Source organism: Meleagris gallopavo, chromosome 15 (assembly GCF_905368555.1).
Source record: "Meleagris gallopavo chromosome 15, MGAL_WU_HG_1.1, whole genome shotgun sequence".
Classification (NCBI taxonomy): Eukaryota; Metazoa; Chordata; class Aves; order Galliformes; family Phasianidae; genus Meleagris; species Meleagris gallopavo.
The window spans coordinates 17,355,209-17,370,715 of NC_139418.1; the positions used below are offsets into that span (position 1 = coordinate 17,355,209).

The 15,507-nt window shown below is 41.9% G+C and overlaps 1 protein-coding gene across 4 annotated transcripts in view; it reads right to left on the reverse strand.

Annotated features, from left to right (window-relative positions):
• The window catches only part of LARS1 (leucyl-tRNA synthetase 1), a 24,272-nt gene continuing 8,765 nt past the window's right edge, over positions 1-15,507 (reverse strand). For all 4 annotated transcript variants that reach the window (XM_085237073.1, XM_085237075.1, XM_085237074.1 and 1 more), the window contains exons 14-32: positions 14,963-15,103; positions 14,230-14,307; positions 13,294-13,379; positions 13,139-13,204; positions 12,965-13,047; positions 12,475-12,613; positions 10,806-11,018; positions 10,161-10,218; positions 9,191-9,254; positions 8,401-8,584; positions 8,065-8,155; positions 7,181-7,321; positions 6,479-6,619; positions 6,275-6,385; positions 5,111-5,221; positions 3,683-3,787; positions 2,483-2,578; positions 1,402-1,534; positions 1-428 (exon numbers count right to left, since the gene is read on the reverse strand). In XM_085237073.1, coding sequence (XP_085093199.1) covers positions 223-428; positions 1,402-1,534; positions 2,483-2,578; positions 3,683-3,787; positions 5,111-5,221; positions 6,275-6,385; positions 6,479-6,619; positions 7,181-7,321; positions 8,065-8,155; positions 8,401-8,584; positions 9,191-9,254; positions 10,161-10,218; positions 10,806-11,018; positions 12,475-12,613; positions 12,965-13,047; positions 13,139-13,204; positions 13,294-13,379; positions 14,230-14,307; positions 14,963-15,103 — 2,247 coding nt within the window. In that variant the 3' untranslated portion in view covers positions 1-222. The remainder of the gene's footprint in view (positions 429-1,401; positions 1,535-2,482; positions 2,579-3,682; positions 3,788-5,110; positions 5,222-6,274; positions 6,386-6,478; positions 6,620-7,180; positions 7,322-8,064; positions 8,156-8,400; positions 8,585-9,190; positions 9,255-10,160; positions 10,219-10,805; positions 11,019-12,474; positions 12,614-12,964; positions 13,048-13,138; positions 13,205-13,293; positions 13,380-14,229; positions 14,308-14,962; positions 15,104-15,507) is intronic.

The window sequence follows — 15,507 nt, forward strand, 5'->3', positions numbered from 1 at the left end:
TTTGGGAAAATTGTTTATTTCCAAAAAACCCAAAGGGCCAAAGGAAAATAATTTCATTATATCCACATTTTAAAGGTTAGAGATAAATTCGCATGCAAGAAAGGCATTTTTTTGTGTGGGCTTTTTTCTTTTGTGAAGAACAAATTCACATCTTTGTCACAAATACTTTCAAAGCCACTCCACAAGCTCTCTCAGGCAGGGATGAAGCTGCACACAGGCAGTTCAATGAACCAGATACACAATGGTGTCACCAATGTCCCTCATCAGGCCGCTCTCTGTGACGCACACGCGTTTCTCCGCCAGGTCGACGTGGAAAACTGCCTGCTCTGGAATAGCAGTTTTCTCTGCTTCCTCTTTGCCGAGGACCGGAACACGGCGAGGCCCAAGAATTGGATCATCAAACCTCATCAGCTTCACTTTAGAGAGATCTGCAATACAACCACCAGCTAATGAGGACACATCTACACACAGACCATGATACCGAGTTCATCACAGCAGCACCGAACGCGGTACTGCTAGAGATCTTCCAAGGAAATACGTTCTCAAAGATTTAAACCCATTAAAAGATGCCATTCAGTGGTCACAGAGCAAACTGTAGCAGAGACAGCATCTGTCTGTTTTATCTCCAAGTCTCAAGGCCACTTTCCAAGCACATCTGCCTTTTTGTTCTCGTGTCAGCTGTGACTTAGCAGTGCCTTTGTTTTGAGGAATAATTTCAGAGATTGGGGGAAAGGAGCAGGGGAGAGTTTTTGTGAAATACAATTCCTTTTTAAATTCACGCCAACAGAAGATTGCTGAGCAGACCAGAAAAAAACAAAACAAAACACAACACAACAACAGGATCCTTCAGTAATTCCTTCCTCCAAGCACTGCCCTTCTCTCCTGTGCACCGACAGAACAGTGACACCTTCTGGAAGAGATGCAGAGCTGGAAAGAGTCACTTCTTCCCAATCATCTCAAAATATTCACCTTGCAGCAGGGCGTTAGGTGTACATATACACCTACTATGTGTACAGGACATTTTCCTCTGCACACATTTTGCTACACAAGTTATCACGTACTGCTCCCCGTGTGCACCACCATCCATCAGTGGTTACCTTGTTTGACAGATGAACATTAATATAAGCACGAGTTACAGAAAAGCAAGGAAAAGATTCCTCTGTTGTCAGAAGCTTTTGGATTCAGCCCAGTTTTCCACTAACATTCAGCTCTACGGTGATTCAGACTTGTTCCATTCCTACTTTCTGCACTCCTCAACAGAAGCACAGCTGCAGTTTCCTTAGGAAAGCTATTTCCCTCTGTGAGGAGACCTTTCTGAGCCATGGCTGCCCCTGTACTGTACCCATACTGTGGCACTGGCACAGCAGCTGTGCCCACATGTAGGTCAGCTCCAGTATTTACCTTTGATGCCTCTGTCCATCTTCATTAAGCGCCTGATCACAGTCTCTCTATTATCTCCTTGCCTAATCTCGATTTTTGTAGAGAAGTGGCCATTTGATGGTTGAGGGTTCACCAAAAACACAGACACACTGGGCTGTAAGAAAGTTAATAAACAATTAGAGGGGGATCCACGTTTGTGATTCAAGGCTCAGAGGAAATATGCACTTAACCCAAACCAACCATCACCAAGTGTTCCAGACAGATCACCTTCACTGCACAGCACAGAATGCCAGTGGCAGAACAGAAACAACTACACAAATCTTTAGAATGTAAGCTGCAGGGTATGTGACTTTTTAGGACATGTTTAAGGAAAAAAAATCCATGAAATTTTTACTGTTGTGAATATTTCTAGCTCTGATACTTTTCATTTGTTACTACTGTTGTAGAGTTTCACAGATCTCATGCATTACTGACCAGCGCTCTCAGAATTCCACATCAGAGCTGAAAGGATACTTTAAGTATTTGACTTTTATGTAACTGAATGCCATTTATTAGCCCACTGTAAACTAACAGGAGAGCACTGAGAACATTAAAGCACCATAGAATTCAGCAAACAAAGTTTCACATGGGAGCTTGTGATGCCTTCCAGCAAGCATAGCACCACCAGAAGCTCTAAATAACAGCAGAGAAGTGAAATTCAGATCAGCAGAATCAAGAGCTCTCAGTTCTATTTTTTGGCTCATGTTTTAGCTGGAACACAGTCTACTTTATCTGGAGGGTGGTAGGCAAGGCACGTGACTGAAGAAGGCATACACACTGAGCTCAAGTCACTCATTTAACAGCCTTCCAGCCAGCACAATTGAAAGACTTGATCTGAAGCACCTGAAGGCCAAGATATAATTGTCACATTTACAGCTGTCTACATAGAAAACAAATAGCAATTGCTTCAGTAAGTATTTCCTGTTTTGAAGGGTGTTAAGGGCAAAAATTCCTATTTACATCTCCAGATAAACTTTCAAACGGCACATCTGTGGGTTGGTCTGTACTCCACTTTTCAGACCTCCCATATCTAAACATCTGATTTTTTGTTGCTGTTGGTTACCTCAGTTCTGAATACAGAGAACGGTTTTCCAGGACAGCACTCTTCTTTTATTTTATCTTCTGCTTCAGAAGCAAACTTCACTTCAATGTGATCCAGCTGCAGGAAAGGTGGGCAGGGAGAGGGGAGGGAATCAAGAGGAGTTTGTTCACATCAGAGAGAACAAGAGGAGTTACCAGACCTCCGTGCACTTCATAAAGTTCACACCAACACTCCTGATGTCCTCTGCTCAACAAGCTGCAGTTCCTCATCATCCTTTCTAACGCTGGGGGTAAGGTGTGGGGAACAATGAGGAGGGCAGAACAGAACACTGACACACGCCCTCCAAGCCTGAGATCAGCAGAGCTGGGAGGGATGGCTTCCCTTGGCTTGCCAAATCACATCCTGTGCAGGTAACTCCTCCTAATCTAGGTCAACAAACAGCAGGGCTCATTTGCAGTAACAGCACACTCACATTGAACCTGACAACCCCACAGTAAACCCCAAGTCTTTCATAGCAGAGCCGATAGCCAGCCAGCCCCCAGCTCACCCAGAATCAGAGTAATTGTGCCAAGGTTCTGAACCTGACAACTCCTGCTGAACTTTGTGTGATAAAGCAGTTCGGTTCTTATGTATCTTGACACTTTCCTGCATGAAAGCCCCACTGTGCAGCAGGACATCTCCTTCCTTCCGCAGTTTATCAGATGGCAAACTTACAGATACTTTTAAAACAGGCACTGTTTGCTCCAGACTTTGCTCTGATACAGGACAAATCCAATGGACCCACTTTTATTTCACATTGCACGACTGAAAACAATGAAATTCTGTGGTATTTTTGAAATTTCTAACTCTCGAAACAAGCTGTTTCTCATAAACCTGCCCAAGCTACCCCCTCATTAAGTATTCTGATGATCATACTAAGCAGGCATAACTTCCTCTAGACTGCCATTTTACTTCATAACAGTTCTACAAGCCCTGCCCAGATTCAGCTTTTGAAGAGAGTGAAGTAATCTGCTACAGCTCACATGGCCACTGCCAGAGCCTGAGGAGTTCAGGCTAAGGACTGCGACCATCCTTACCATGATACATGTCCTAATTCCTTCAGTTGAAAAACATAAGGTAACAGGTCAGAGAAAAGCATCCCTTCAGAAGTGGCACCGAAGAGGCTGATCCTCCAGCTATCCCAGTAAGAACCAAGTAACAAGTCCATCAATACATACTGACCTCCAGGGAATTTGTCAGATAGACAATATTCTCCATGAGCACTGCCCGTTCATCAAATTCCAGCTCTAGATCAAGAACACGTGAACCATTCTTCTCCAGGTTTTCCTGCCAGAAGAAAAAATGGATTAATACCATCTAATACTGCAAGATGATGCTTCAAAATTGCAATCTATCTACATTAGTCATGAAAAGAACAGGCTTTAAAATATGCGAGCTCTCTGCTGGCACAATATGCTGGCACAGAAGCAATAATTCTCCTGTAACAGGGTATCTTCTACAGGGAGCTGGTGACACTGATGGGAGGAGTAAGAGCAATTATAACACATCTTTAATACAGAACTCAAAAGGTGTTTTATATTCTGTCACTTGTAATCTCCATTTAATGTGCGAGTTGAGAATTCTCCCAGTAAGTCAGCACTTCACTGCTGTTTCACAGCATGAAATTCAGTCTTATGACCTAGTTTAGAATAAACAACAAGCATACAACAGCTGAATACGTTCACAACAGTCATAAAACAGTTCTCTGCAGGGAAATAACAACCACTTTATATGTTAACATAAAGGTAAATTAATTAGTATAGAAAACCAACAGCAACAGCAACAATAGCCAAAGTATTAAAAGCAATATAACCACCACTTTTTATTGAAGTAAAACAGAACTTCCTCTTTGGAATTTAATTAGCCTCTTGCTTCCACACGCTCAGTCAGCTGTCTCCTCTGAAGCTCTGCTTCATCACACTCAGCATGCCACGGTTCCCTCATCAGTGTGATGTGCAAGATTCCCTGCACTAACAGTGAATTACTTCCCTTCGTAAGTCACAAAGCCTTATCTTCTGACAAATAGGAAGCACAAGCAGAAATGCTTCTTATACCCTGGAACTGCTGAATCTGTTTCAGAGAACATACTGGTCTAGGGAATCTAAGCTCACGTGTTTCTTCTATGTATTTATATGCAGTTGCTTACTGCTCTTCCTTCAAAGCACACGGATGAAGTGTTGGCTAAGTCTCAGCATGCCAAACCACTCCCTGCATGTAAGGGACTCATTAACTGCCAGGCTAAAGACAAAAAGAACTGCTACATTTCAGACCTGCTCTGCTGTATGACTGAAAGTTTGGCTCATATGTTGCAAATACACGACCTGATCTAATAAAATACCACCTCTTTTTACAAATTTCTCTTATGCAGAAACTTTATAGCAGCTGCTTTGTGCTCTTTTTCCTCTGAAGGCTCATTTTTGGCAACTCTCCAGTAGCTCTTTGTCTCCCTTGTACTGTGAGGCCCAAAACCAGGCGCAGTATTGCAGGTGCAGCCTCACCAGTGCAGAACAGAGCGAGGAATCGAGTCCCTCAACTTGCTGGCAATACTTGGTGCAAGGTCGGGATAACATCAGCCTTCTTCTGCATGAGAGCAGTCACTCTGACACTTACCTTAATCATGGCAACAAAAGGCATGACCTTCTTCATGTACTTCTTCAGCTCTGGCAAGGCATTAAGCTCACTGGCAATAACCTTATTGTCTGGCAGTTGACCTCCGGAGACCTAAATATTGATGGATATCCATTAAGTAGTAGGATCAGAAAGAAAAAAACAAACCACAACACGTTCCCATTATTAGCATACATCCTCGATGCTTTACCAAAATGCCATCAAGGACTGTTATCAGCATCAATTCCACACAATCATTTTCCTATCCCTTTACAAACATTTAAAATGTAAAATTCACCAAAACCCATGGATATCTACTGCCATTCTTTAATCTTGTCTGCAACAACATATTAGTGTACCTAAATTATCAAGTAAAATGCATCTTAAATGCATACTTAAGTCCACCCTCGAGCAGATATTTAAGCACTAGTTTCCTCAACTGCTTTGATTTTACATTCACAACTCAGGTATTTGCCATTACTCCCATTCAGCGTACCAGACCGAACAGCAGGATTTAATGCTGATGCAAGAAATGCTATAGAATTCCCAATGTTTAATACTCTACAGACAACTTTCACACTAGGAATATTGACTTAATTCAATACTGCAAGTTGTAAGAGTCCTGACTCAAAAGGTATCAGCTACAACGCTGAGGATGACAGCTCACCAGCAAGGCAAAAGCCACCCCGCAGCCTCGTGTCAGAAGCAGATTTCTCCACTTCCAGAGAAGTGAATTTCTTGCACTTAGGACATACGTACTGCATTTCAACATATTTCTTGCAATCTCCTCACTGAACAGTATATGCCTACTTAAGGAGCAGAAAACACCTCTAAGCCCACTTATGCAGCAAGGCAACATTAATCTCTCGGTCAGCAAGATTTCCTCAGAAACAATGCTGGGAAAGAACTCATTTACAGGTGGATAGCCTTTCAAATGTAAGAGAACACGGGCCCATTTTACTCAGCCAGAAGCAATAAGGCCATACTGTTGAATTAATGACACACCTGGGAACGTTCTCATCAAGCATTAAAACGCTCTGGACTTTGTAGAAGAAATTAAAACCACCTCACTTTACATGTAAGTAATTTGGTAACAAGTTACAACTTACAAGCTCCCTTACAGATAAAGCAGAGGAGCAGCCCAAAAAACCACGGAAGAACACCTGCCTGGTAGTGCTGGCGCAGAGCCGACAGCGCGGTGTGCTGCCATGGAGGGTAGCTCTTGGCCACGTAGATGGTGCAGTGAGAAGGCTTCTGGGGAGGTTCTTTAGCACCCTTCTGAGGAAAGGAAGGAAAAGGTCCATAACGTCAGGAGGGAGGAGGCAGTGCTGAATTCCAGCTGCGCACACTAGATGACCCGTTACACATCACCTTTCCTTTCACAGGTGCCATGTAGCCCTTGAGACGGAGTCGGAGGTCATGAGCTGCTTCCATGAGGTACTGAGAAGAGCCAATTAAGATCTCGTCCACAGGGCCAGCTTCTGGCCAGGAGGCTTTCATGATGGAATCGGGCTGTCAAGAAAGCAAGATGTTACAATGCATTTTTATCTCAGTGCATGTATCTGGTGGTCCTTCAATCCATTACAGCTCAGCTGGAAACAGAAGTTCAGGCAGAACCTCAGTGAGCACTCATCCATTACTCAGTTGTAAAGGAGTAACAACAGAGCAACGTGCATTTACTTGTGTTAATACACAAGCACACCTGCCACACAGATGCATAACTTCACTTGATTCGTTTCCCCAATTTACCTGATAGCACAAAAGAAGCTGTTCCACACACAGATGCAGGAATATTTTGTTATCAGATTAATTTCAGATCACCTCTTTATATGAAGTTAGTCAAAGCGACTTGCATTAAAGTTACCTGTATCATCACAGTAACCAGAGATACAGGTTAACTCGACATACCTGCCGTCACACACAAAGTCCTACCATGGCAATCCATACATTAACACTGCAGGACAGATGTATCCCCTACTTGCAAACAAATGAAATCTACAAGTCTGACACCAGCCTAAAAATCAATTAAACCTTAGATCGGAATCAAATGACAAAACAAACATCCATTAGTACCTTTCCCAGCAGTGACCAGACGTGCTCACACAGGTGGGGACAGATAGGAGCCAAGAGCAGAGTCTGAACTTCAATGAAGCGGAACACCAGCTCTCTGTGCATCCCTTCTATCGCCAGCTCACGGTATTTGTCTTTTGCTGCCTGGAAGAAAGTCAACATCACCACCACTGACACAGTAACTGCCACGGAGCAGCACTCGAAAGGGAGATCACCCAGCTGTTTGCTCCAAGATGCCTTTAGAACGTAAGAAGCTTAGAACTCAACAACAGATTATTGGAAGTAGTGCGTTTTTCTCAAGTATCTGTCTGTGAATATGTCAGCTGACAACTTCACTTCACAACAAGTACCTTAGTGTTAATTAGAACAGATATAAAAGACCCCAAAATACCCTCACGGATACGAAAAAGTACAAAGAGGAGCTATGAATACGATCTATCATCATGCATACAACTCAGCTTATTTAACCCCACTCCCAAACACAAAGAAACCACAGAAAGGAGCGTCTGTAACTCGTTAAGTGAAGTGGAATGCTTCTGCAGACACTCTGATGTGGTTTATGGAGTGTGTCAAAAAGCACTATTTCCAGAAAATTCTGTTGTTATCTGGATTACTTAAAAGCAGCTCTATTGAAAAGGACCTAGAGACAGGAAACGCTTCTCAACAGTGCCTACTTGCACCACCACAGGTGTCCTCCTCCGGGCTCTGCAAAATCCCACAGACAGACCTTTATAGTTTCAGATTAAGCCTATCTAATTGGTCGTTTCTTGATATAACTCAGGTTCCAATTCAGCTGTCTCGTTAAGGATCACAGACATCAGGATCAAAAGAAACCCACACAAAGCAATAAATGTCAAGCTTTATTTTTCTATAATGAGAGCTCTTACCTGAAATTCAAAGAAGCCAGTCTTCAGAGCCTCCTTAAATAACATCTTCTCATAATTCTGGTCTGTCTTCTTTATGCCTGCATTAATTTCACTAGGGAGGAAAGTGAAAACACCAGTATTGCACAGCCCGCTCCACTTAACAGGAATACTGTGTAGAACTATGCAACAAATGCCACCAGTACGAAACAGTCACATCAGCTCTTCTGAAAGTGAGTTTTAAAAATGTTTTTTAATGTAAGTTAATGAATTTTGTAAGACTACTACAAAGACAATCCTCGCAGGAAAAGAAATAAAACAGAAAACCAGCTCGTACCACGCTGTATTATTACACAGTACCTGGCAAAGACTCTGTCATTGAAGGTGCTGGCAGGACCACTTCTTAAACTGTCTCTGTTTGCAATCATCTCTTTTACCCACTCCACCCATGTGTAGAGACGAAGAATCCCAGCATCAGCCATGGCTTCCACAAAGTTGGCATCTTCAACAGTGTCCCCAGCATCAGCCAAGGCTAAACGCATTCCTGAGGGAAATCACATCAGCTAACAGGGCTGGTTTGCAATTAGCTGGTAGATGTGGGTGCAGGAGGCAAGGGACTCAAAGTCAGTGACAACTAACTTTCAATTCTACGTTAATGTAAATGTGGAATTAAGTTACAAATTGCCTGGCCAAGTAGAGACGTCGCAAAGGATGCGCTTTACCCAAGGAGATGAGCACTGCTTTCCTTAGGAAGCAAATCAGGCAGACAGCAAGAACCAAGAGCCTGACATCGTCAAAGTTGGAACAGAAAAAAACAAAGAGCCACCAGGAGGATGCAAGGAGGAATGCATGCAGGAATACACAGTGTGCATCAGCAGCATTTGTCTGGAATTTTCATCTCCGGCAGGAATGTGTGAAATAAGCACCTTCCAGAAGACCTCAACCTGGGAGAAGGTCTTGATTTAAACAGGTGTTCCATTAATGCACATCCCAGTTTTCTAAACACAGCTCAGCTTTTCAAACAAAACCAGCTGGTAGGTTTATTGCAGTGCAATACTCCAATATACCCACTGCTCCTCTGAGAGCAAAACATGAGTTCTCATAATTTTGGCATCACTGAAATAACAGAGACAGATCAGAACACACTTACCATCTGCAGAAAACTTGTCCACAGCTTGAGTTAGGGTAAGGAAGTTGCCTGTAGATTTAGACATCTGAAAGAAATAGAAGAACCTTTGTTTTCTCATATACCCACTCCACTGCTGGACAGATAAGACGACAGAGAGAGAGTCTGGTGAAAACACTAGGAAAGTATTTTCTCATGAATTATAGAGCAAAGGAACTTTGGTAAGTCTGAGCGAGGTCACACTGCAAAAACAGACTGACCTTCACAAGTACAGATCCACTCCAGAACACTGAACTCAGCTTGTGACTTGGGCAAGCTGTGTAATTACTAAGGTAGCCAAACACTATAAACTCATGGAAATTGCAGCTGCTTTCTGGATCATTTCGGTTCCACCCCAGAACTTCTCAGGTTTTGGAAAATGGAACAACTGGCACCAAAACTCAGTTCCAGAAATTACTCGTATCCAATCCCTGAAAATTAAATACTTCTTCAAAATCAGCATTTTCATCTTATCCTGCATCAGTTTTTCAAGAAGGATCATGGTGGCTTTCTTGGTTTCACATCAGACAATCTCCAAGGCCAAATTCCTAGGCTCAGGCACTTCTACATTCTAATTCAGTTTCAGAACTCATATGCATTAGCAAGTTACCCACACAAAATTTCCTCTTCTTATACTGACTCCAGGCTCCAAAGCTAAGAGGCAGAATGATTTTTTGTTTGTTTGTTTGTTTTACTACATTTTCATTATCCTAAAACATAACAAATTCAATGAAATCTTCACTAAACCAATCAAGTGGTACACGAGCAAACAGAAGAACATTAAGCAGCAACGGAGGAACAGCAATTTCTGTCCTCCAGTGAATGAAAACCTGGAAGGAGAGTGAAGGAACTAGAATTTTCACTTTCCTCCTTTTATCTTATACGGATTTTTTTGAGCCTGGTAAAGGCCTACTTGAACATCCACAAGTAGTTGACACACAAAACCTCACCATACCTTTTCAGAATTGAGAAGGAGGTGTCCATTTGCTCTAACAGCTACTGGCCATTTTTCTCTGTTTGAAGATACAAAGCATATAACAAAGTAAAGACATTCTCTTTCAAAAAAATGACTGGGTTTTTTTCCAGTTTGGGATGAACACCTTAAGTAGAATCTTCAAGAAAGTATCTGGGAGTGTCTTAAAAATTAAGAAATCAAGGAATGACTTTGAAAACGTGGAGAACTACAATACAAGGGGCAGGGCTTACCATTGCTGAAATACAAAGCAGGGAGCCCTGCATCCATACTTACTTCATTTACCCCACCTTCCTCTATTCAGATATATGTAATTTAAAAGTCGGTCATTAGCACTACCCAGCAGCACTGGGGAGAGCTGTTCTGTTTTCTGTTGGGCAAATCTGTTGCTCAGTGGAGGAAGCAGATTTAATATTTAACAATCAGGAAATTGCTTTTCCTTTGCAGAATTTTGTACAACTTTTAAATAGACATTCAAGGAAATATAAGCACAGGAACTACACCTCGCTAAGAGTCTGCCATGGTTCTATGATTTTTGTTATCAGTATTGCACATCATAACACCATGCAGTGCAGGGTCTGCAGCTTTACCTCCTGCACACCTGCTTTGCTTCATTTCCAAGCCTACCTCTGATCCGACCACATTGCCACATGGTTATAGAGGTAGTATGACAGGTGATTTGGAACAAGATCTTTGCCAGATACTCTGAGATCCACAGGATACCAAAACTCAAACTCTTCCTTTAGCTTGTCCAACTTTTCTTTTGGAATCTCTGTTTTAGGAAATGGAGCTTCCTTGAAGAAGATGTAATCCCAAACTTCTTTGCTCATTTGATTCGCTCTGCAAGTTTGAATGAAAATACTGCTGAGCCTGCACTAGAAATTTTTCATTCTACACAGTTTTATTTCTGGCTTCTTACGATTTCAGGGGAGTCCACCAGACAATACTTGACACATATCTCAAACCGAATAATTTCAAGCTTAAATTTACCATCTTTTAACATCTCCCAAGGTGCTTTGCCCTGTATTATGCAAAAAGGAACACATTCTAGATCCAAACACTTCCTGTACATATTAAACAAGTAGTTCAAATGACAGACAACAGCACCAGCCTAAAACACTCTTCTGTGCACCACTCCACTGCTTTGTCTCTGGTATTTATTGTTCTATGCTTTAAATTACTAGTGTGTGCTGTGTCCTCACTTCTACGTTTGGTGCTAAGGTTGCTTATCTGAATGGCAACTACCGTGCCATAAGGCCCTTACCTACCCTACCCCACAGAGTCTCAGCAAAAAGGCATTTGTTAATAGTAAGAAGAAAGATGTTATCCACTCATGCAATAGCACACTGTAATTTTATGTACTTAACCATGTTAAATCTGTAACTCAGTGCTAAGAATGATCACATCAAAGTTTGCATCTAGGCATGGCTAGCATGTTGGTAAGCTCTCTGTAATTAGAAAGGTTCAAACCCAAATGAAAACCTTTCAGAATTACTTCTGTTTGTACGCACATTACTTTGGAAATGCTTCTCAGATTAGTTATAGCATCAAAAAAGGCATGTTGCAATTCCACAGTGTGTGAACTACTCCAGAAAACAGCTCACCAAATAGGCAAAGTTAGAGCATACGATTCGAGACAAGAATGTCATGGAGTTGGGTTTTTTGTGGTTTTTGTTTGTTTTAAATTCCAGCCCACTACGCGTCATCTCTCTGATATCCATCACTGGAAGTTCAGTCATCCCATCTAAAAGGTCAGAGCAGTTCTGAGAGCTATTTCAGAACAAATGCTCTGTCCCTCTTAACTTTGAATGTTTCCACATAAGGGCTATGGATAGAAGGCTCAATGCCTGTAAGAGTTACCAACTTTTAATGCAGTAACAAAACTGGAGTGTTGATGTTGTGCTCTATGCACACTGAACCATAACATTCTTCAGAGCTGTACAGCAGTCTCTCAGCAAGAACTGAGACACTTCAGCAGCCACTGAAATAAATCACTCAAACACCTGGGGAGGACCATTTCAAGGCAAGTCAGACAAGTACTAAAAAAAGGTGATTTACTTCATGTGCAGTTCTGCTTTCAAGGACATTCCTCCCCTTCTCTCTGGAGACAGCACTACATTCTCTTTCCCTCATTTTTCCTTCTACACCACTGCTTTAACATAGCTATCAGCAAGTTTTGACAGTGATGCTTTTAAAACAAAAGCAAAGCATCAGCCTGCTCGGCAAGTCTTTGTCAAGAACAGCTCAGAAGAGAAGCACACAACTGAACAGGCAAAATGGTGTACATTGTCCTTACCTGATGCCTAGAGGAGATTCTCCCTGACCTCTCAGGTTACCTCCCTGTAACAGATGAGCTACTGTGTAATAGGCCATGTAGATTGTGGAGTCTGAGAGAGACTCAATCAGCCACTGCTCATCCCAAGGCAAACGGGTACCTGGAAGAGGCAGAAGCCAGGTATCAGACAGTACCACCCCTTGCTCGCAGCACCTGCTTTCACCCTTTGCAGTCATCATTTAAGGAGATGCTAAAGAAATGGTCATCAGTTTCTCCTGCTGAAATCCCTTCCAAAGTAACTGCCCAAGAAAAAGTTCTACACCACACGAGTTCACAAGATACAGTATGCCTTCTCAGGGATGTTGGATCTAGATTTAATTTGGTTAAATCTGCTCTACACTTAACTATACCATTTTGGACTCCAGGCAGCACTTCAGCCTTTCAAACGATGTAACGAATACCAGGCTTACAAAGCACCAAGAGAGAAAAGGAGTGCTTTGCCTTTGCCTACCCAAGCCGTATGTCCTGGAGCATGCATGTTCCTGTAGCCAACCCAAGGTAGCTTCGAAATTTCTCCTAGTCTCTTCACAAAACCTGGAAGAAACAAGCTATTAATAACACTCCTCCCAGCACTCTGAGTGCCTCCAAACAATCACTCCTCTTCACATCTGCTTTTATAACTTACGTCTCCAGCTGTTTCAAGCACTCTGACGCCTGTTTCTTCCAGTCCACTTCACCATAATCTAAATACCTATGGGCAGAACATTTTATTGTTAAAAAACACCATAACTTGGGATATAAATTGACAGTGACTTTTAACTACACCTCTACTTCACTTACCACTGGTCACAAAGGGCCACAACACATTCATCAGCAGACCTTGACATCACTTGTTTCTCAGGTTCCATATAAATCATGGCTTCATCCTACAAGAAGAGATGTTACACACCTGAAAGGGCAATAGAGCTAAGATCTAAGTACTTTACGAAGTCTTGCAAATCCTCACGTTTCACTAAAATGTGTATCATCTTAATTCCAGTCTGTTTTACAGCATTTCCTACATGGCTTCATTACTGCACTGCCCCAGCATTTCCTTCCAGAAAATGAAGATATTTGACTACATACCTCTCAGATGTGTCAGTTCACATAATTTTGTGAATACCAGCTCCATGCATGATGACAAGGAGGGCAGAAACAAAAATTACTCATTAATCACCTCCCTACCAATTACTGTTTAGTGGGTTGGTTTTTTTGGGGGGGAAGGAGTCGTTCATAGCAGAACCTAAAACATATCACACGTATGTCACAGCTAATACAAAAAAACATGAGGCAGGGAAAGCAAAGAAAAGTAGAACTGGAATTCTGCCTTCCCAGACCATCCATTCTGATGCAGCACAAAATAGTACAAAGTGCTGTACTATAATCTGAAGATCACAATGCTGCAACAACAGGCAAATACAGACTAACAGATGCTGCCCCACTTGCTGTTCTCATCAGGAAAATCTCACTGGACATGATGTGCTCATTTTTCAGTTACTACTTTTCCTTCTCTGCTTGAGGAACCCCCGAAGGGGTATCTCCATATAAACAATAGCCTTTACTTTTTTCTTGAAGATGACTTACAGTTCAGATACTACATCTTCAGTATCTTTACAAGTATATCAAATATGATAATCAGACCAAAATATTTCCTAGATAAGGTTGTGGATAAAGCAGAGAATAAGAGGTCTCTGCTTTAGCTATCCATCCCATACAGGTATGCATACTACTACATACATTATCCACCATCATCTTCTGAATACGTTTCTTGACATCTTGAACTTTTTGTCCTTTAAATCCATCCACCAACATTACCTGTAAAAGATGAGTCAGAGGAGTTTATTCACTTTAAATTAACAGCATTAATTTAAATTTAAATTAATGGTGCAGTGGGTTTTAGACCCAGCAATAATTGCCACTTCTTTGTTATCTCTGACAAGCAAACATAGGAAGCAAGCTTTTGCTTTTTGGAGATTTTTGTTTATTTGTTGAGGTGGTTTGCTTTGGTTTTGTTTCTCAATAAACAATCTTTTCCTTAAAAATAAACTGTACACATGTCAGCATGCACACAAGCAATTACACAGGGCTAGGCAGAAATTCAAATTGTTGCCAGCTTACAAAAGCAGACCTGAGGAATACGTCCCAGTAAGCCACCATGTAAGCACAGACAGAAAAAAAAATCTGCTATCTTTTTATACCGGTTTCCAAATCAACAGCTGCAACAAGATTGATCAGTTCCTCAGAATGGGGCCATTTCCAAAAAAACTAAATTATGAGCCTCAATTTGATGTCATACACTTCTCCATCCTTCTTCAATTCCACACAACTCTTCCAACTGCAGAAGTTTTAAACAAAAAATGGACTGGTGAAAAAGAAACTTCTCCCCCTTTCCTGTCCTTTTCATTTCTAATTCTTGCCCTGGGAACTTTTTCTCCCAATCAAACTAAAGAGAATCACCTTTATTACTTACTCCTTCATAAAATGCTTTAAGGTACACTCTCTCCTTGGCCTCCGCAAGTTTCTCTCTGTCATTCTGGCTCTGGATTTTGAGCTCATCACAGATGAATGGAGCACAAAGGTTGCCATAACCTGGGGTTTCAATGATGGGCACCTGAGAATTAACAGAACAGCATCAGGTATTTATTTCAAATCATCTCAGTGTAATAAAATCCACACAAGAATTCATCTCCCAGATTTCACTTCAGGAGAAGAGATGTGCTCAGTAAGAGATGAGTATTTTTATCTTGGTTTGCAGCTGACAGCGGAGTTTGAACAACTGACGACAAAAGGAAAAAAGGCAATTTTCACACATTACCTAAACACACTGCATGACAGCAGGGCAAAAACCAGTACTGAACAGCCCTAGTGACACAGCAGGAGGTGTCAGGGCAATGGCCAACTTCTACTGCATCGTGCTACTCTGTGCACACTTACAGCCTCTATCGCTAACTGAGCTTCACGGGCATTTACAAAGGATTGGTGCAACTCCCTGACTGGGTCAAGAATTCCTGACGC